At 25.1% G+C, this 22595-nt stretch overlaps 1 protein-coding gene across 1 annotated transcript; it reads right to left on the bottom strand.

The window, feature by feature from the left end:
* Positions 1 to 1006: 1006 nt before the first annotated feature.
* LOC129971647 (protein GPR107-like) lies at positions 1007 to 22416 on the bottom strand. Its single transcript, XM_056085598.1, has 16 exons — positions 22258 to 22416; positions 18565 to 18672; positions 18220 to 18270; positions 17941 to 18038; positions 15349 to 15512; positions 14010 to 14215; positions 13821 to 13922; positions 11683 to 11816; positions 11426 to 11501; positions 11250 to 11323; positions 9909 to 10026; positions 9691 to 9821; positions 8654 to 8747; positions 7574 to 7621; positions 5885 to 6039; positions 1007 to 2601 (listed from the first exon to the last, which is right to left on the bottom strand). The coding sequence occupies exons 1-16, from the start codon at positions 22354 to 22356 to the stop codon at positions 2484 to 2486; spliced, it is 1776 nt and encodes a 591-aa protein (XP_055941573.1). The 5' UTR covers positions 22357 to 22416; the 3' UTR covers positions 1007 to 2483.
* Between the last annotated feature and the right edge of the window lie 179 nt (positions 22417 to 22595).

Here is a 22595-nt window from a genome sequence, read left to right as displayed (position 1 = left end):
GATTATTGACTTTTTTTTAAGTCAGATGCAGATGGAAATTAAATGACATGCATAATTTTGTCATGTGGCTATGAAGTTAAATGAATTCTTTGAAATATAATCTGCATAAAAGCTGAGGTAAGAAATTTGAATATTAGTTGTCACTGAATTGTCAGACTGTAGTAAAGTAAATGGATGTGTAATAATAAAAAACTTTTAAAAAAATCACATATGACCAAAGCATTGCTAAGATGGCAAAAAAAATTAAATGCAGAAAATGTCTAATGTGACCAAGATCTGACAGTTTTCTCAACCTTTATAACCGATTTTTGTTACTCATATAACCATGTACGTTTAAGGCTTTCAAGTTTGACATTATATATATTTTTTGTACAATATTTACTATAGTTTTGTACTACTTTAAGTTTTTCAAGTTCTACTTTCAACCATGAAAAGACTTAATGGCCACTCATTATTACTAATATAGATCGACAAAATCCTCTAAAAGTACATCAGAGCTTTTATTAGAGTTTGCCAAGCCAACATCTTATAACAAAAGATAGCAGTGCATTCATTCATTTCTTTTTAGTTTTGTTCTAAAATGGCATTATCATCAATAATTCTATAAAAGTTTTTTTTTTTTTTTTTTGTCTATACTGCCATTTAACAATTGTTATTGGAAGCTTATTCTCATAAGACTAAGTTATCAATTTCCATAATTTCCTTCAAAACATTCTCTTTACTGAAACAAAAATCTTATCCTTATCATAAATAGAATATACAATTATATAAGCTGCCTATTTTTTTAAAGAATATATATATATAAGTCAAGCATATTTAACATAATGTGGCAAATTTTTTATTTATTGAATGACATTAGTCCTTTTAAGTTATCTAACTTTTTAATATACAAGGTATTTTCTGCCTATTTTTTAGATACTTTTATTATACTACACTATATCATTATAAAACCAGGTAACATGTCAAATACGGAAGGAGAAAAAAAGCATTATGCTCTCAAATAAAATAAAATGAAACACCATATTTTATTAAAAGAAGAAAATGATTTCGTACATGAATGGCACAAAAATAACTATGGAAATAATTGATTTATAAACAATAATAAATTAAAAATTTCTTAAAAACTTGTTACAAAATAATTCATATTTATCAACAGTAAATAAAAACACTATTCCAAAAATTACACTTTATAACAAAGATTAAGAAAACATATATCCTTTTGAAAATTATATTAAAAAGCATCTCCTCCATATAAAAGAGGTTTGAGGGGAGGACAAAAAACCTTTAAAAAAATACTGCTGTACATTTTTTGAGCCTAAATAATGCTTATTTAATTATTTAAAATTCTCCTAACACTTTGATGTTAGTGTCTGTTGTAGAAAAAGTATAGTGTGCTACTGATGTAGCACACTATAGTTTTTCTCACCTTCAAAATTTGTTTTACTGGTCAGAAATTGCAAGTAATAATTTGTGATTTATAAGACAATGGGCTCCACAAAACAGTAACAAAGTTATCAAACATCAAAGTGTAATAAAAAAAAAAAAACCATCCATGTAACTTGCTAAATATTTACCAAAATGCATGTTAAATTTTATGAAATAAAAATTGATGTTCAATAATAAAAATTTAACCTTATAATATGAAAAAGAATACAGTGATTAGATTTTTTATAATCTTTAAGTCATCAAATCCACATAAATCAATAATCCAGTAACTTTCATTAGTCTATCACACAAATGTATTTATATACAAAGAGTAGGACTTCTTAAAATGCTAATACCAATTACAAAAAGAAAACTTTCTTATGGCATTTATATATATACTTCAGAATTTTCAACAAAAAAAAAAAAAAAATCAAAGCTTTAAAAAAATTAATTTTGAATTTCTTTAATGCTACTCTTTTTTATATACAAATAGTGTAAAAGGGGTTGTTTTTGCAAGAAAAAGGGACAAAAAAGAAGTCTTCAAAACTGCAATTGTTTTATTTATACATGTAATTTTTTAAGTATTAATAAAAAATGACATCTTTACAAAGCATACATTTTAATTTAATGTATACACAATTTTATATAATATACGTAAGTGTAATTCCGTTTAAAGTAACTGATTGATTGATTGATTCTTCAATATCTTTTAGGAACACAGTTCACAAAGTGAAATATCAAAAACAATTTTTAAAAATAATTTACACATCTAAGTAATAATGCAAAGTAATGCTTCTAGAAAATTTCACTAATTACAGTAAAATTGGAACTATTCTATCAAAAATATATACTGTTAATATGATCTACTAGCAATTTAAATTGAGAGCTTACAGCAATTCATTCAAAATAGCAAATCATCATGAGATCCATGAAATGTACACAAATAAGTACATATCTTATGACAAAATAAGATGACATCACAATTCATAAATAGCAAGGAAAGAAATGAAGGAACGCAATTAAATAATCTCAGCACTTTTTCAAAGGTATAGTTCAAATTAATCGTATTCATGACTACTTTCACGTTTTGTAGCTGTGCCTTCCTCGTTCTGACTAGCATTTTCTCTTGACCTCACAGTTTTTGAGACATTTTCAGTGAATCCTGTTTGAGTAATGCTAAAAGAAATAAGATACTATGTAGAAAGGAAATCTAAATAGAAAATAATAGCAATAATGAAACATTGTAATATTAATTCTCTATTATCATAACTTTCTAATCGCACAGATATATCTATGCATGTACATATGCAAAGCCATATTACGTTTCGTAGGAGCTCTTAAAGCAATGCAAATTTCAGGGCTTTCTTTCCCCTACCAAATATAGATTTGATTAAATATTAATTTTAGTTTAATATCTATGTAAGCAGTTTTTTTAATAACAAGTATTATAATAAATGATAATTAAATATTTAATTGCAGATTACTTTCAAAAGGAGCTATTTCACTATTTTGTATATAATTTTTTTTTAAATTTATATTTCAAACAAGAAAATGATAAAAACAATTACAAAACATTTTTAATGCAACTAAAGTATTTTTCCAAGCCTATTCATTTATAATTCAGTCAGTCAATTGAAAAAAATTTTAAAAAATCATAGGTATAACTTTAACTTTTTAATAACAATAAATTTAAATGGTACTTGATTTTAATATCAGTATTATTGAGTATATGGTCCTTATAAGTCAAGCATAGATTTAAAATTGGAATAACCTAAAAATAAAGGAAACTTTTTTAAAAAAACTGAAATGATTGGGGGACCCTTGTTGCAGAGACCCTAGGAATTGCATATTTGATAACTCATTCTGGCATATATGTTATTAAAGATGCATACATATAAAATAAGATTCACAAATAAGTCTGGTAAATTAAAATAACTGATTTTATTTTTTTAAACAGACATTTAGGAAGAATCATCATGTATGCATATTTTGCCCAAAATTATAATGCAACACAATCCATAACTACACCAACCAATGATTTAGCAAGAGAAAACATTGTTATTTAACTATCTCAATAGAAGTGGATAAGTATATAGTGAATAAGGCAACAAATAGAAATGAATGAGCAACAGTAAACTTATCATAAAGACTTCCAGCACATGTCCAATCATAAACTGTTTATATGTTTGCAGTAAAGTAAGCTACATTCCTATGTAAAATTTATTTTTGTATGACTTTCATCTACTCTTAAAATTTGGTCAGAATTCATTCATATCATCAAGCATATTATTATTGAAAACGTCCTAGAAGAATCCTTTATTATTTTAAATCTATTAAAATGGAGCATACAATATTTTTACTTTGATAATAAAATATTGACAAAAAATCTGATGCTCCCATTTTATAAAAAGCTAAACCTGCTATAAAAAAACAAATGTTAAAATGAAGAGGGGAAGCTTTAGAATGATAAGCTTTTAAGGGATATACTACAATTCATGATTTAAATAATATTTTATCTACATGTTGATGATAATAATATAGCAAAAATGGATCATGCATTAACAACTGATCAGGTAAGAAATAAAAACATGTGTAAGCTGAAAATTTCCCTGAAAAACAATTAGTTTATGTTTGAATTAGTAGATTCCAGTTTTAAGCACTTTTAAAGAAACTAATTAGAAGCCAGACAAAATAAGTAATTTTTTGTTACATACACGAACAAAGGAATAATAATTAGGAACCTAGCCCATAATCTTTCTATGTATGAAATTGCACAACATAATGTTCTTAGTAATCTTTCATTTTCATTCTCTTTGTAATCATGTAAAGATTCGACAACTCAGATTCAATGACATATTATATTTAGGTTTTTACCACGAATTATGAATAGGAATCTACTATTACAATATGATCTAGTTATAATCTAAATGCAAAATTTAAACTTTTTCATTATAGTTAGAATTTGAAGGAGAAAAAATACATTCATGAATAAAATAAAGATAAAAATTAATGACTAAAAAAACTAAATGTATACATATCAATAAATTTGAAAGTGAGCGATTGTTTGCAAGAAATAACTGATTCTTAGAACATTAAAAATCTTGGTAAAATGTCCAGCTATGCAATAAATTATTCCTTAAATTTTCTATTAATATACATTTTGGAGAAATTTTCAGATTCAAAAGATTTATATATCTGTATTTAATGAGAATAAACAATATTTCACACAGCACATACACTATTGATGTGCAAAAATGTTCTACAATCAATCATAATACCAATATGCTTTCTTAAATAAAAATTGAGAAAGATAATGAGCTTCCAATTACAGAAATACAGATATGCTAAATTTGAGATATAAATTAAAGATTTACATTAGATGGTGGAAGGGAAAATGAATGAATTACAATAAGAAATGAGCAGAATTTTTCTCAATATTATTCAGCCGCAGTGGTCTCTCAATAATCTTTAACTTTACTAATCCAACCCCTCCAGCAGTCCAATGTTTTTAGAAAGAGTGGGAAGCATGGAAGGGAAAAGTCACTACATGTTTATCTTGACAAGATTCAACAATAAATTGCTACTCAGATTTTTATCATTAATTATATATACTATACTATTGGACAATGGATTGCAAAACTCTGCACTTTTGCACATGCGTTAGGATGGGTTTAATTTGACAAAATAGGGGTGAGAGGAAAGATGAAAGAAGATGTTTACATTTAACAATGAAGACTCGCGGTTTTATGAGACGTAAACATTACAGATAATTAGTAATACAGAAGGAAAAAGGTACTAATGCACAGTAAAATATTCCAGGGCAATTTTTATTTAATATAAGAAACATAAACATTAAATTATGAAGAATAAATGCAAAATTTCTGTTCTTAAAATTTGGTAATTACATTTTTTTACAAAATAATAATGATTTTTTTTATATGTTATTGAATTTTTTCAGGAATATTTTAATTCCCCGTTTTCTGCTTTTTGGTCACAATATTTAATGATATTATGAAAAATTTTCTTCGTACCATTCCTGAAAGCTTTTTTATCACTTTTGGCTATGCATATCAATACGAAATTTTAAGCTAAAATAAAATGCAGTCAGAAATAACACAACACTCACATACACATGACAAAAAATTGAACTAAAAAGTATCTAATTGGGGAAATTCAAGGTCAAAGGTGAATACTGGAAATGCGCTTAACGTTCCGGGCCTCACTCCTTAATGAGATGGAATCGTCGAAATGTGGTCGTCTCAGAATCCGTTGACGAACAGTAATTCTAAATATTTTAAGTAATAAACAATTTGATATTAAAATGCATTTTTAAAAAAATGAATTTTCACTAATCTGGCAGCCATTTGATATGATATTATCAGTTTTCTAAAATCTTATGAAAATCATTAAGAAAATTACAATAATATTATTTCATCATAGCAAGAAATAAATTACTTACACTTCATCCATTTCCATGTCATCCTCTTGGGATAATCGGAAATATGGATTGCTTACAGTGGGCTGGAAATTTATTCCAGTTACAACAAAAAATGTGAAAGTTGCAGCCTCACGAAATACTTCATCAAGCCATTCGTACTGGAAAGGCACTGTTATCTAAAATTAAAACATTTTTTAGAAGAAACAGAAAATTTAGAAATGAAGTTTAAAATATTTGATTTGAAGGTCCCAATACAAGATTCTTATCTCTATATTAAACATGAAAGAATAAAATTATTTAAATATTTAAGATAAATGAAAAGGAGCATGCATGATCCTTAAAAATTTCTTTCATTCAACTATCATTAGCAAAGGCTTAATAAAAATAATTTATGGCACAACATTAATTCAATTTGAAAATTATATCTATGATTATATCAACATAGTAAAAGAACCAAGTAGCATAATTATATATAAATTCATCAATGAATAAATAATGCCAATATATGCAAGGGTCACTCTATAAGTCACGAACATTTTGGTCTAATGAGAAGTGTATTTCACCTACTAACCTCACTATCATTGATATTCCCAACTGTTACATTTCAGTCATGCTCCAGTCTGACATAAAACAGCAATCAGCTACAGTCATTAACCGTTTATTTGTATAATTTTAAATTGCATAAAAATTAATGCTTCTACCAATATGATCATAGTGTAATATGCTTTCTGAATTAAAAATAAAAAAAGCCAGCATTATTAAAATTTACAAACAGGTTAATTGAAGTTTATGGAAATTTAATGAATGAAGAAACTTCAGGTCAAAAATGGTGCACCATGTTTATTGACAGATGAACAAATATTCATGGAAAAGAACAATCTAGCCAACCATAAAAAAATAAAAAATAAATAAATCAAGGGTTGAAAAAAAAAAAATGTATTATTGATGAATTGAGCTTGTTCTTCCCTAAAATTTCAAGATCATTTCTTTCTAAAAATTTTAATGAAAATACAATTACCATCCTTTTCCCAAATTAAAGAATTTTTTTCATAGAAATCATTATGAAAATGACAAAGAACTAAAAAAGGAGACATAGGATTGGTTTAATAACTTAGCAGCAACTTAGTATGCAGAGAGCTTAATAAAGCTGGTCGAGTGCTACGACAAAGGTCCGAATTCGATTCATGACTACAAATGAAAATAGCTAAGACATCAAAATTTGTTGCAAAACAAATTTTCTTTCATTATCTTGAATAAAACTGTCAAGAGAAAAATGTTCTTCACTTTTAGAATGAGCCTCACATCAATAAGGTTTTTCTTGAGCATATTTTCTTAGTTGCATTAATCAATAAAAAAAAATATTTAAAAAAAGCTAAGTTTAAATCCAAAGATGTAAATAATTAAGGCAATGTTCATTACAAAATTTCTTTGAAAGTAAACAAAATATAAATAAATATAATCCCCATAATTTGCACAAATATATGCTTTAAATCTAGTAGAATTTTTTTAAAAAAAATTTTATAGCTTTTTTGGAATAAATTTAAAAAATTGATTAATTGAAGAAATGGTTAAAGATTCTAAAAAAAGCTTGTAAAAAATGCTCATAAACAATTTTATTTAAAAAAAAAACTTAACATTAGAGACATTCAAATAATAACAAAGAGAATAAAATAATATATCCATACATTAAAATGTAACCAATTTTCTTACCTTTAACAAGTACACTATAATCCTTGTAAAATATATATAGCACACTATCTGTAATGTTAAAATAGGATGAGTTAAGATAAATATGATAAAATCATTTGATGAGAAAAACAAGTTATTGAAGGAATTTATTTTAAAATTCATTAATATTAAAAAATTAATACAAATTCCATAAAGAATACCAATACCAATACCATAAAGAAAAATTACAAAAATGTTCACGTTATTTGGTGCAGAGGAGAGATGCACAATTTTTTAAAGAAAACATACAAAATAACATTCTCAAACATTAACAAAAAATTTTGAGAAAATATTTGGAATTTCACACAAGAAGAGTAAGAAAATCAAATATTAAACTGCATACAATATTAAATAATATTTATCAAATTTGAATTTTAGGCAAATAACAAGCTTAAAAAAATGATAAAAAAATAAATCTTTCTTTCTTTCTTTCCCCACATATTAAATACATAGTAAAAGCATAGACTGATAGTATAGGTCACCAATACTTTTAAATTTGTACATACACAGATGTATAAATAAAAAACAAAACAAATGTCAACATTTTATATGTTTTGCATATTTTTCTTTAACCCTTTAATTGGCTAGAAGAAGGAAGCCAGCCCAACAAGTCTCTCCTACAACAATTTGAAGAAGAAAAAATGTTCATCACCTGCTATCTTAAAATACGTTGAAACATGGGAAATCATTTTCTGAAAATTATCCTAGGTCGGCTTCGACAACAAAAATCATTAATGCTTCATTCTTTTTCAATACAAATAATTTTGTAAAGATTCAGATGATGGATATTTAGTGATCAATTGGTTAAGTGATATCAATTATTTTCTGCTTTTGATAGAAAACAGTAATAATAATAAACCTTGGATTTCTATAACAAATAAATTAAATACACTTCAAAAATAAATTTTAAAAAGTTCTCTGCAATAAATAGATTATGATTATTTAGATTTATTTATTTAACGGATAATGAGAATCTATATTAAATTTTCAGACAATTAATGCTTTAATTTGTTTTTATAATTTGAAAGTAATATCTGTTTATAAAAAAAAAACAAAGCATACCATAACATAAAAATGCCTGAACAGTTTCAATTTTTCTAAGTTTATAGCAGCTTTCCCATCTGTCTGAGAGGCTTCCTGAAGATGCCTTATTGACCTAAATGCATAAAATATTCAAAAAATCAGTATACGGTATTTGTACACATTTGTTAATGCAAGACTGTGAAGAAAATTTTCTGAATGTTCGTCATATGCCATCTTTACTATAAACATACAATTTACTAGATATATTTCACATAAAATATCTTTACAAAAAGCTCAATAACAGTTTGATGACATTTGACAACTTATTACTATAAATTTGAATGGCGAAAAATAAGTATAATATAATTTAAGCAATTGCGGTTATTTATTAGTATACAATAGCCATGAAAGAATTATCCCCACTCTGACTAAACATCTGTAGATTGAATAAATGATTGCAATTATAACAGCAATCAGTAACTGAGGGTGGAGTCTAAATGATCATCACTGGCCACAGCTCAACTTGTCCTGTGAGAAATATGTTCCATCATCATATTGGAGATACCTCTCAAACCCCATGGCATCCATCAAGGAAGTTTACTTATAGGACAAATTCTCATCTATATACTCATTATTTATATTATTATATTTCTCAGAGGATATATTGGAAAGATAGACAATTTTAATTAGATGCAGTTATATAAGCAAAAACCATTTACAAAGGATCCACTTAGAAGAATAGCTGTTTTTGATTCCACTGAAAAAACATTTTTTATATAGCAATTTTCCAAAATTAAATATAGTATTATTTGAAATCTGCAGTATAATGGATTACAAATGGTTCAATTTATATAGTAAACATATAACTTTGGAGTAGTACAGTTTGAAATAGTGAAATGAAAAATAATAAAACAGAGATTGGTTCTTAGTTCATGTTCAATCCATGCATTAACTATAACCTACATAGAAGGATTCTACAATTACTAAGTAATGATTGGGCTTTTAAAAAGTTATTAATTCGAAAATAGAAATTGGGTTCATATTTTTAAAAAGATTCTACAAATAAATAACTATACCAAACAACTGGAAACAGTATGGCTCCGCAGCAAATAAGGTCAACCAGAATGAATATTTCCCTCCATGTATAGTGTTGAGACTGACCTTCTTCACTTTCCTCCATTATAATTTTAGCAACATTAGCCAAAACCTAAAATATTAAAAAATAATAAACTTAAAAGCAAATTGTTTACATAAATCTAGAATTCAGATGAAATCTTTTTTTTCACTTTAATACCTGCAATGGGATGACAATCATGAAGATCTTTTTATCCTTATCACTTAAAATATGTTTTATAAAAGCCCATCCTGTTCCTATCAAAACAATGGTAATGAACAGCAAAGCACCTTTGAGTCTTTAAAAAATAATAAAAAAGATTCATCAGTCAGATAGTTATTTTCAAGCAGATCATATAAAAATTAAGTAATTTTAAAATTAAATTTATAATAAAATAATTTATTAAAAAAATATGAAATATTAAAGTAATTTTCACTGGTAATTACCAAAATTAACATTTTTGACAACAAAGATAATTAAAAACCATAAATGACCTTGAATTAAATCAATAATATATTAAAATACACAACTGAATTAATAAAAAAATAATAATTCAATTTACAGAATACATTAAGAGGTATACTTTAATATGTTTATCAAACCTATAAGATTTTGATTAATCTTTTTAGAAGAAAGGGATAAAAATGAAATAAAAAAATTATAGCAACCATTATAATTTATTAAATGAACCTTGACTAGAAAGTATAGATACAGGAATAAGAAACTATATGTCAAAAACTAACAGAAAATACATAATTTTGAATATGTTTCTAAGCACAAAGTTCAAATTTTTTTTAGTATTTCTGAAGAATGAGGAATATTTAACTCATAATAATTATTAATCTGTTCATATTTCAAATAATTAATGGTGGAGCTATATTCTTAAGCTTTACATAAATTTAATTATAATTTTAAAAAGTTCTTACATATAAGAGGACATAGAGCAACATGCAAAATAGAAAACAAAAATACTCTCAAAATGCTGCATTATTATCAACCATCAAGTCTAGCATTATATGCACATCAAATTACAGCAGTTATAATGTTTCTGAAAAGATAGCACTAGACTTTAGAAATATATATATTCAGTTTACACATATATAAAATAGAAACACATTTTTGGGAAACTAACTACACAATCACCACCTTCCTATAGAGATCAATACTTGTATCCTTTTTGTTTATAAGATGCAATCTTTAGCAGTCAAAAGATTGCAAGCATCTTCCTCACTACTAGTTACAGTAGTCAAACATAGAGGGCAAACTAAAACTTATTTATTATTATTATAACCTGAAAAGAAATTATTCAAAATCTATAAGCATCTCAATGGTTCTATGCATTATTAGAAACACTAACTGTCATTAAAGCAAAAAGAAACAACTGCCAAATGAAAACTAAATAGATCCCCAAAGACTCTAGTGTTATTAGGATGGGGGGGGGGGAGGACTACCCGATATAAAAATTTTATCATATGTAATTCTTCAACAATTAAATTTACAAAAATGGAAAAAGATTCTTACAAATGTGTAATATAATATAAAACAGCCCAGGCTTCTATAGGAGATCCTTCTCGAGCTATAATGTGATAGTTTATCTGGAAGAAAAAAAGAAAAAAAAAAAAAAAAATGCAAATTTTTATAAGAACAGAAACAAATATTCAATATTAGAAAATAGTACAATAAATATGGTTACATACTCCATGAAACAATAGAGACAGTGACTTCAAAAATACTAACAAGCCCATCAGATAATGAATTTTGAATGTTTCTTCTCTGAAAATAAATTGCAATTTGATTTAAAGATCAATTCAATTTATTTTAAAAACATATCTGCTTTTTAAAAAAGTATATTCAGCAAGTAAATTAATCATTACATAATGATTATGATTTGCATAATGATCTGATTTAAAAATATGTTATAAGGTATACACAAATGAGAAATATATTGACATACTTCTTCCTTCTTAACACACCAATCCACACACAGCCTGAGATGAAAAAGATAAATGACATCATAAAATAAAGGTTTGGCAAGGGCATTTCACCAGCAGAAAGATAATTCTTGACATTAGTTTCAATAATAGCAATCTAAAAAATATAATAAAAAAGATAGCATTACAAACAGAATATATATATATATATATATATATATATATATATAGCTAAATGAAATAATAAATAAAATAAAATTCAGACATAAACTATAAATTAAAACTTAGACAAAAATGTTATGTTTGCTTTTTCTCCATAATTTGTAAAGTTTATTAAGTGGAATGAGGACAAAGAGGGTTAAAAGTTTTAGTTTAAGAATATGCATTTTATAAAACAAGAAGAAATTATCTTGTTAATATATTAAATTTTAAAATTATTCCTTTTATTATTTTTATTATTATTGACAAAAAATTTAAAAAAAATAAGTTTAAATATATTCTTTTGTCACTTTGTCTGAATTCATAGAAGTTAAAACAATGCACAAGATATTAATTATTAAAATAAAATGTTCATTATTAATAAAACTAAATATACACTGTTAATAAACAGCAACTGAAATAGCATATTTATATGTAAGTGATAAAATCTAATAGTCTTAAATGGTTGTTTAACCTAATATAGTTAATCTCAATTACATATAAGTTATATTAACTATCAAAGACAATGTTAATTACACAATTAAAAACTAATTCATCAGGCTTGAATACATATAAATACAAAGAAATGAAATCATAAAAAATTAATTTTGAAAGTATTAAAAATATCATTATTTAAAATATTTCAAAATTCTCACAGTGAAAAAAAGTAATTACAACTTATTTTATAATGTGCAAATAATGAATAATTAACAGAACAATTTAGTTTAATAATAATATATGCAATATTTATTCAGCATATAATAAAATATGCAACATTTAAAAGCATAAAAGTTTTTTTTTCATTCTTATCTGCATAATGGATACTTGGCTAATAAACAGTATGTAATGCCAACTAATTTGAATAGTGGAAAGTTTAGCAGATTGGTATAAGGTTTTACTAGTATATGCCATACATTTGATGGATGTACAGACAAACACAGAAACTGTTAAAATTTAAAAATATTTACAATTAGTATTGGACATCATAAAACTCCTTATTTAATAAAAACAAATCTGTTATAGTTGTCAAAATACCATGAAATACAATAGTGAAAAAATGATGCCATTTCTCCCGAAAATAAGAAAAAATCAATTAAAATTCACAGAATCTAAAAATTTGAACCAAAGGTGAACTACGATAAACCAACTAATTATGGTAATAAACAATGGGAATGGGGAATCGATTTGTTTTTTATAGCCGTCTATTCAAGCAACTATCAAGAACAAATGTAAAGTAGAATTATAAAAGATTTAAAAATCAATTAATTGAAATAGGCATTTTTTTTAAAGTTTTTGTTTCAGGGTAAATTTTTCAGAAAGTTTTTTTTTTTTAATAACTATATGTGTTTTATCAAAGATTCTGTCGAGATTAATATATATGGCATTTTTTATAGTAAATTAGACTATTCCATTATCCGTTTTGTTATTCTGGATGTCATCTATTAACATATATTCTGAGATGCCATTTACATACATGTGGCGATTTGATTTCATGAATATTTTTGAGACCATTTGTTGAGTGAGGAGAATCATCAACTTGCACAACATGCACAATGTTTAAATCCATAAAGGTGGGGATTTCCAAAATGTAGGACATTTTTTCCCTCTCTAAAATTGTTTTTGATTATTTAGTACAGATTCAGGTCTCTTGCCTCCTTCTTTGCAATTGATTTGAATACAGAAAAATCCTATGTTTTAATTTGTAATAGGCTGAAGCTATATCACAGATTGAAATTAAAGAATGTTTCTTATTTTTAATACTATTGAACTAGTTAGAACCTGATCAGAAACATCATATATGTGTTTATGTTTTTCCAGGAGTAGTAAAGAAATAAGTAAAAATTTAAGGTATTTTTGAAAAGATTTTGCATATTATGTTTGTAAACATAGTTCTGAATCAATTCCTTCATCATACAGTGAATTTTAAACATTTTGTTCAAAATTTGAAAAAACAAAAACTTACAGACAAATTAACAGGCAGGAGTAACTGGTCATTTTTTGCGCAATTATGAAAGTAAAGACTGTATAATCCAACTGCTTCTTCATTCTTCATATCAACAATAAACTAAAACAGAAATATATTATCACATCAAATTTTCTTACTACAAATTCTCGAGTTAAATAATTTAAAATAAAAATTACATTTATTTACTTTAAGATCCGTTATCTTTCTTCTTTGTCCACTTATTTCACTCTTGAAAGGTATTTTGAAGGAACCACAAGTATTAGGGGAGTTTATTATATTACTGGTTTCTTGCTTCTCTTTAACAGAACTTTCATCTTTTGGAGAAGATTCTGTTACTTTGCTTTCACTTTTATTTTCAGGATTCAAAGGCTTTTTTTCTTTATTTTCTTGTTCTGAACATAAAATTACACATATACTATGAAATTCATTTTGCTCATTAAAGAAAATGATATTCAGTTCAATAATATAATAAATAATATTTACATATAAAAACTCAACATATTAATATTTGAAATAACAGCAATTTTTTAAATATTTTTTTTCTTTCAAATACTTATCCTAGTGAATAGCTTACAGAGAAAAGGGTGCCTTGAAATATTGTTAATATTAAGACAATTTTTTTTTTCATCCAATAATTGAAAAAGTAATAATTTAAAATATAGCTGAAATACCATTAATAAGGGGGAGGGGCAGAATCAGAGATAATTTAACAAAACAAATCAATTCTCTTACACTTTATTTTTATCAGCAATCTTCAAATTAATAAAAATACTACAATAACTATTATTTATGGCTGGATTAAAATTCAGAATCAACAGTCTTTTTATTAAGAAATGTAATATAAATTAAGAAGCTACTATTCTGCATAAAGTAACTTTACCATATAAAACTCATGAGATTTGAAAAGTTCTTAGAATACATTTCTGATTTATGGAAATGTACTTTGAGAGCACCAGAAAAACTATTATTTTGAATATTAATGTTCAATAAGCAAATGTTCATTAATTATTTTCCAACTAGAAATGTTTTTTTTTCTTTTTTTTTTTTAAGAGTGGCATGCTTTTTTTTTTTACATATAATTAAAGAAATAACTAAATTTACTAATAAAAGGTAATATATGCAAAATAAACAATACGATTTATATAAAAAAATTATTTACATATGAATATGAATTGCTATGTCAGCAATAATCAATAACATAGAAATGGACAACCTTAATCATGTCATTATCCCCCCCCCCCAGTTTTCTTCAACAGTATGTTTACCACACAAACATTACAAAATTTGTTTGGTGAAACTTCAAAAGCATTATTTAAAGGTCATTATAAAAACTATTTAAGTTACCATAATTTCCATTCTGCATATTAATTCAGCCCGTGAAAAGAATAATTTGTATATCATGTTGAAATCCTTAATAAGGAAAAATAGTATAAAGAAAAAAATATAAACAATAAAAAATTAGTGATAAGCAATTTATAATCAATTAAAACATCATACAGAAATAAATTTAGTATCATCAATATACCTTTTATAGTATCATTTTCATTAATAGAACGCTTCTGTTTAATCATATTGTGAACTTCACTTATTTGATGACTGATTTCTTTTTGAGGTTGTAACTTTTCAGAATCAGTAAAATTTGATTTTATTTCAAGAAAAGGTAACAAAGCACTGCAGTTAACTAGAAGCCTAAAATAAAAAAAAATAAAAATAAACAGTCTGAATATAAAATATTACATGATGTATAATATATATCTTCACATAAAAACCTAATAAAATATTTTTCATTTAATTAGATTTATTCATATAAATTATATACAAAAAAATTCAGTTTAAATAATTTACCTGATTAAAGTTATGGCAATAAAAAACGAATTTTTCTATAATAAAGTGATTAAATTAAAAATATTCTTTAAAGCAAATAAAATAAAAAGCACGCTATTAGTTCTTAATTCAGAACTATAATAATATTTTATATAATTGTCAGATACTTTTTTACTAACCATTAAATAAGCTCGTTTATTTAACGTAAACATAGCATAGTTCCAGTAAAAGCATGGAGACACAGAAATAGCAGAATTTCAGACTTCAAAGAGAACGGATTTATATTCAAGTACACAGTATAAAGCAACCTTGTGAAAAAAATATGGCAAATTCGAAAAATAAATAAATAAAATAAAACTACATATTATTCAGTATTAAAATACCTTATTGTTTAATTCTTTTTTTTTTTTTATGTTGGTTAAGTTGCAAAAGTTTAAAAAATTCTGAGGTTTCCTTTCCTATTTTTTTCTTCAAATTAACAAACAGTATCTAGTAAAGATTTGCAAGGATTCATTCAATTCTTTTCCATACCTTCACTATCTTTTCATCAAAATTTTAAGCTTTGTTTTTTCTTAAAACTTGTAATTTTCTTTGTCTAGATCTGAGTAGGTATGAAGATAAAAGCCATTTAATTTATTTTTGTTGTATCTAAAAATACAAATGATATTAAATAAACAAATAAAAGACAGTGCAGCTTGGTAGATACTTTATACCTCATAAGTCAACTACATGCAATTTCCTTACTTGAATTCATAAGGTATTATGCATTGACATAAATAGAAAAGCATTTTTATTTCCTGTTTGGGAGTTTTTAAAATAATTACTACATGTGTTATTTTAACTTTTTCTTATAGAGACACTGTCCAAGTTTTCATTTCAATTATCATTTTGATAAATAATTTTATTATTATTATTTCATCAGATTAGAGCACAACTTTTCATGAATGATTATTGTTTTCTAATAAATTGTACATAAACGACACCAGGAATATTACATTTTAATGACATTTGTAATCATTCTTTCTAAAAACTGCATTTTTTTTTTCAGAAGCACATCATATAAAGAGTAATAGTCTATACAACTATTCAATGACTATTAAGTAAATGTCAAACATGGTATGAAAGTGTATTTTAATTTTCATCAATTAATTATAAACTGCATTTATCTGAAGTCTTAATAATAATGAATTCATTACCCTCTCTCCTCTTTTGCAGGCATTTTGCATTTTTCAAGCATAATAATTCATAATCTTTTCTCAAATTTCCCATCTTAAACTCTTAAAAACATTGTAGGGTGTTTTATTAATCTAAAGAGTCATTACCATGGGTTTTGTACATATATAAATATTACTGACTTATATTAACCCTTGAACCCTGACTGCCCGATAGTGTCCCATTCGAGAAGGGTCTGATGCAGATGCTTTGGTGCGGTTAAATGAGTTTAAATGAGTGTTCATCGAGAAATGCCTTTACCCCCTTGAACTCATTAAAACTGCCCTAAAGCACCTGAACTAGGCTCCTGTCGAATGGAGCAATATCAGACGGTCAGGGCTCACAGGGTTAAGTTTCAATGATATCACCTTTTTTTAAATGATGCATCAAATGCAACATTCATTAGGCCATATTGAATAACTTATGAAAGTATTACAATCCTAACACTCATAAGAAATATGTCAGTAGATTTAATCATTTTGCCTTAAAATGTTCTTATTTAGTTATTTAAAAAAAATTCAATCAGACTTGGCAAATATAATATTTGTTGATGAATGAGCAACATATTGAATCCTTGGGAATGGCATTAGCAAACTGCCAAAATAAGAAATATGTAGTTTATAAGGCTATAAATATTATTATTAAGCAAATACACAAGAAAGAAAATACCAACAAAAAGATTAAGGACTAAAGTTTCAATATTATTATAAATATTATTAATATTTGTTAATAAATTAAATACTAATATTACCTAAGAACAAAAAATATTATATACAAAATAAAATTTAAAAAATACTTAATAAAGAAATTATTTCCAGTAAAGTGCCATATTAAGCCATTTGAAATTAATAAGATTTCTTTTGAGATTTTCCTATCAAAAATTTATGACTGATAATCTCGCAATATTTGAAGGATTAAGTTATCAGAACCAGTTCTTCTTTCTTACAAATTTACACCAGAATAAAATAACCATATGGAAAGGAATGACACTTTAAGGGACAATTATTAGTTATTTTGATGCACTTTTGCTTGTATCTAAAAATATTTAAATTAGATTTAAAATTTAAATATTGGTGCTTACTCATTATTTTTCAGATCTAAAAGAAATGATACAATTTGAACATTTCCATCAGTTGTTAGAGCATCATCAGCAAGAAAACATTTGTTCTGTTGACTCTCCTGAAAATAATAATAAAAACAATAATTAGCATTGCAAAAAAAAAAAAAAAAAGAAGAAGGAAAAGAAAACAATTCATTAAATGATAATTAAAATTACAAGTAGCAGGAAAAATGCAAAATGCTAATAAAGTAAAATTTAATTTTACATGGAAAATGAGTTTAAAAATTCAAAAATACTTACCATATATGGAGTTATGCTATCACTGACAGTTTTTGTAAGTGTTAGTCCAAGCTAAAATAAAGAAAATGCCCCAGAATAAGATGCAGTTCTAAAATTCTCGAATAAATTTTTTCAAAATTAATTTCATATATTTTTTTTCTTTTTAACAATAATAAAAATATTGCACCAAATGTAACACTTTTCCATCAGCAAGAGTTAATAAATGTATCATCCTCTCATTATGAAATGTTTTGAATGATAAAACGTAAAAAAACTTCAAAAGCATTACCTTTTTCTTTTTTTTTTGGGGGGGGGGGGTATATATATGTTAAAGAATAGATGTTGGAAAAATAGCCTAAAAGTTACCTTTGGATTGTACTTTGGAGAAAATGTCAAGTATTGTAAATGCACTTCAAGCTTTCCACCAGCCAAGAAGCCAAAGGTAGATATTCGAAAATAGCTTCTAACATCATTCTGAAATAATATGCATAAAATAGATAGTAAGTAAGCATCTTCATAATAAATCTTGAAGAATGAAAATTTTTATTATTATGAAAGGGTAAGGAAAATTAATCATTACAATATGATCTTTCTATGCCCACAACTACACATAAAACAATGTCCTAACAACTTTTATATATTGTTTTTGATTTCATAATAACTACTAACCATTAAATGACTTTCTATAAATATTCAAGAAATTATTCAATAACTTCTTAGTAGTAATTAATTTATATAAAACATGTATCCTAACAAATATTTTCTAAATTACAATAAAAAATTAGTAACACTAACAAATTCCAATACTCCTTACAAAATGTATAAAACATCATCAATAGAATTTTATACTCCTTGAAGTATAAAAAGCATCATAGCAAGAAAAAAAAATCCTTCCAAAATTTTCATTTTAGTTTAATTTCAGCATTTTTTTTCGAAGGAGGAGGCAAGATTTTAAATAATAATATTTTTCATCTAAGACTGAGCTGGACAGACATAATTTTTTTCTAATATAGAAGACAGTATCTTCAACTGCTTCCCGTCTCTTATTTTAATTAGAAAAATAACTCATTAACTGATGACAACTCTGTTTAATAATAATAATGCTGATTATGTATAATTTATGGCTTCATTATACTGTTTATTATAATTATGATTTATTATAATTATAATTTATAATTATGATCTGAATGTTAATTTGTGATTCTTCTTGTAGCCTTTCAAGAATTTTTAAGAAACTATTTAAATATTTTCATTAATAATTTCATTCCATGGTAACAAAATCTTAATTAGAAAGAGAGAAAAGAATCCTCGTCCAAAAATATGATTACAAATTTAATGTGCATAAACTTATGTATGGAAGAAAAAATGTTAGTTAATCTCTAGTAATAAAGAAGAATAAGTGTCTGTGTAGACATTCTTCTAAAAGAATTAGACCTATCATTATCATTAGACCTATAATTATGATATTTAGAACTAACATACTTTGGAGGACAGGAATGTGCATTTGATAGTTACCTTCTTAAAATTTAAATTAATTAAAAATTAAGTGGAATGTTTGCATTTTATTTTGATAACTTTCAAAAATAGAAAAAAAAAATTATTTTTACACCTTTTGAAAATTAATATAACTGTCTTTTCTTGGACACCAATTTAGTCACCGCTGATTTTTTTTCCTTAATTTTAATGGCATTTTAAAAATATTTTTAAATACATTTTACAACAACACATTTCATTATTGTAATGAAATTCAAATCATTACAATTCAATGAAATATAAATGTTCCTTATGCCTGAAGTTTACCTCTTTAATTTACTACAATAATTTTTTTATTGCAACAATAATAAAAAGCCTTCTAAAATATTAGTAAAAAATAAAACATATGAGAATTAAAAAAGATAAATAAAATTAAACCCTCACATGGTGAATGAATTATTTTACTCTTTTTATGCACTTTCTAGACATTTTTCGGTTCTTTGGAATTATCTCGTTGACCTATCAGTGCTCGCGAAAATGCGGCAATCCTTCGTCACTATCATAATGAAAAGCAATGTAGTTATTGCCACAGAAGCTACCTTTTGGCGATAATATTGGGTTTGGTAAAATAGTTGACAGGATAATACCAAAGTACCCATCTTTCTATTCATAAACAGACTTCAAGACAGACAGTAAGCACTGGAGTACAAAGCACATTGAAAGCATAGGATTATAAAATAATATAAGTTACATTTCAGTCAAAATTTGAAATTAAAAATTTTATTATTAATGTAGCTACGGAAATAAAAGATCTCAAGAAAATAGTTCACGAGCATTGATATCTGCAAAGCCAGGTAAAATGATAAATATATGATGCTTCAGATAATAGTTTTAGTAGTTTTTATTGAATAAGATGCACAAAAATAATGTAAATATCTCAAATATATTTTACAACAGATAACAAAAATTCTGAGAAAAAAGTAAAAGCTCTCCATAATAAACTATCATTAAAAATTGGATATCTTGTTGTGAATTATAAATTACACGAATTTATTCATGCTTTAACATATATTACAGCAAAAAAAAAAAAAAAAAAACTTTAAACATGTAATTTATAATTCTCAACAAGATATCCAATAAAATTTATGATATTATCTAAACATATACACTACAATAAGAACTTCTATATCAAGCATATATAATATATATGTTTGACAGCTATGATAAATATGACTATTATAAGTCTCAAAATTCAGATTTTCAAACCATTTCCTCATTGTAAGAGTCAATTCATGCTCATTGGATAAAACTAAATGAAATAGATAAGACATATTTACTTTTGTTATTTTTCATATTCCCAAAATAAATACTAATGAAATTACATTAATCACAATAACTAAGATAGGCATAACATTTTCAGCATTTCATAAGAGCTTTCTTTTAACTGAATTTTCTCTCCTTTTTTACAGCAAAACTTTCATTATAATGTGATGATAAACAATTGATATCATTTCAACACAGATACATTTATCATCAGTTTCTTCTTTATATCAAATTTTAATAAAAACAATTGTCTTAAAAAGTTCTGACATCGTCAGAGAATGTTTACAGTAACAACCATTTGTTACAATAAATATTCTAAGATGTGATATTTCAGAGATCTCAGTCTATCCATATAAGTCTGCTGATCATACCAAAAATCTCTAAATATTAGGAAAAATAGATATCAAATTTTCATGTAATTAATATTAAATGCTATATCTCTTAGTATACATTCTCAATAACAAAAAAATGGGGAAGTTAGACTGTTCAATAAACATCTTATTTATATTTATAGAACTTTTACTACACCCCAGTATTTTATAAATATTTAGATAAAATATACTTCAATTTATTAAAATCTATGAATAAAAATACTGTATACGTTTAAGATAAATTTTATGTCTACATTAACTGAATGAGACAAAAATCAAGCAATATATTAAAACTAAATAGCTGAATAAATTTTCAAAAACCATTTAATACAAATGTTTATTCAAAATTTCTTATGTTGTAAAATGTTCAAAAATTTTCAGAAATAAATAAATTGCACAGATTATACAACTATTTAATTTTTTGAAGTAGACAGAGGTTAAAATTTAAAACCATTAACAAACATGTGCACTAAAGCATGTCTTTACAAAAAATAGCACTAAATAAAATAGATACATCTTAAGATATTTGCAGTTCTTCAAACATAATATGTATGTGATCATGTCAAACAAAACAGAAACAATATTTAAATATACAAGAAATATAATATAAGTGGATGAATTCAAATTTTGTTCCACATGTTAGAAATATTGCCATTCTTCATTTTTAAATTAAAAAAGTATCTTTTTGGAACACTGACAAGGGAAAATCCAACGAAAATAAACAGTTTCATCATTTGGAAATTTAAAGTTTAATTTAACGTGATAAGTTTATCGAAGTTACAAATTTGATGTCTGACCTCCTGATTGACATTACAATTGATGGCACATTTCTTAAATAATAAAATTAATAATTGAAATAATTCAAATTTTGTTATCAAGTTTATTAACTTACATTTAGTACTAAACGATGACTCCTAGAAATTACAGTTAAAATTTGAAGAGATAGCAATAATAGTATGTATAAAAATCTTGTAAATCTCATTTCCTTCATTTGTTACAACGTAAACAAATACAAGTAGCAACTTTTCTAATATTCTATTGATAAAGCAAAAAAGTATTTAATTCACTTCATGCCTATTTTACAAATTGCAAAAAGCATATGTAAGTTGAGAGATAATAAAGCTGATTATTAGATATTCTTTTAAGGTCATCTTTATTTCACAATAATTATATTTTTTAAAGCAAATATAAAATTAATAAAATAAACATTAGGCGTTAATAAGCAAAATA

Source organism: Argiope bruennichi, chromosome 6, assembly GCF_947563725.1.
Source record: "Argiope bruennichi chromosome 6, qqArgBrue1.1, whole genome shotgun sequence".
Lineage (NCBI taxonomy): Eukaryota > Metazoa > Arthropoda > Arachnida > Araneae > Araneidae > Argiope > Argiope bruennichi.
This window is presented reverse-complemented; position numbering and strand designations above follow the sequence as displayed.

What these genes read in the sequence shown, in the direction of transcription:
- LOC129971647 (XM_056085598.1), bottom strand. Translation starts at nt 22,356, where the DNA reads ATGAAGGAAATGAGATTTACAAGATTTTTATACATACTATTATTGCTA. An exon ending in TTAGATCTGAAAAATAATGA is followed by an intron (nt 15,513 to 17,940) that starts GTAAGCACCAAT and finishes TTTTTATTTTAG; the next exon opens with GCTTCTAGTTAACTGCAGTG. An exon ending in GGTGTGTTAAGAAGGAAGAA is followed by an intron (nt 11,502 to 11,682) that starts GTATGTCAATAT and finishes ATTTATTTTCAG; the next exon opens with AGAAGAAACATTCAAAATTC.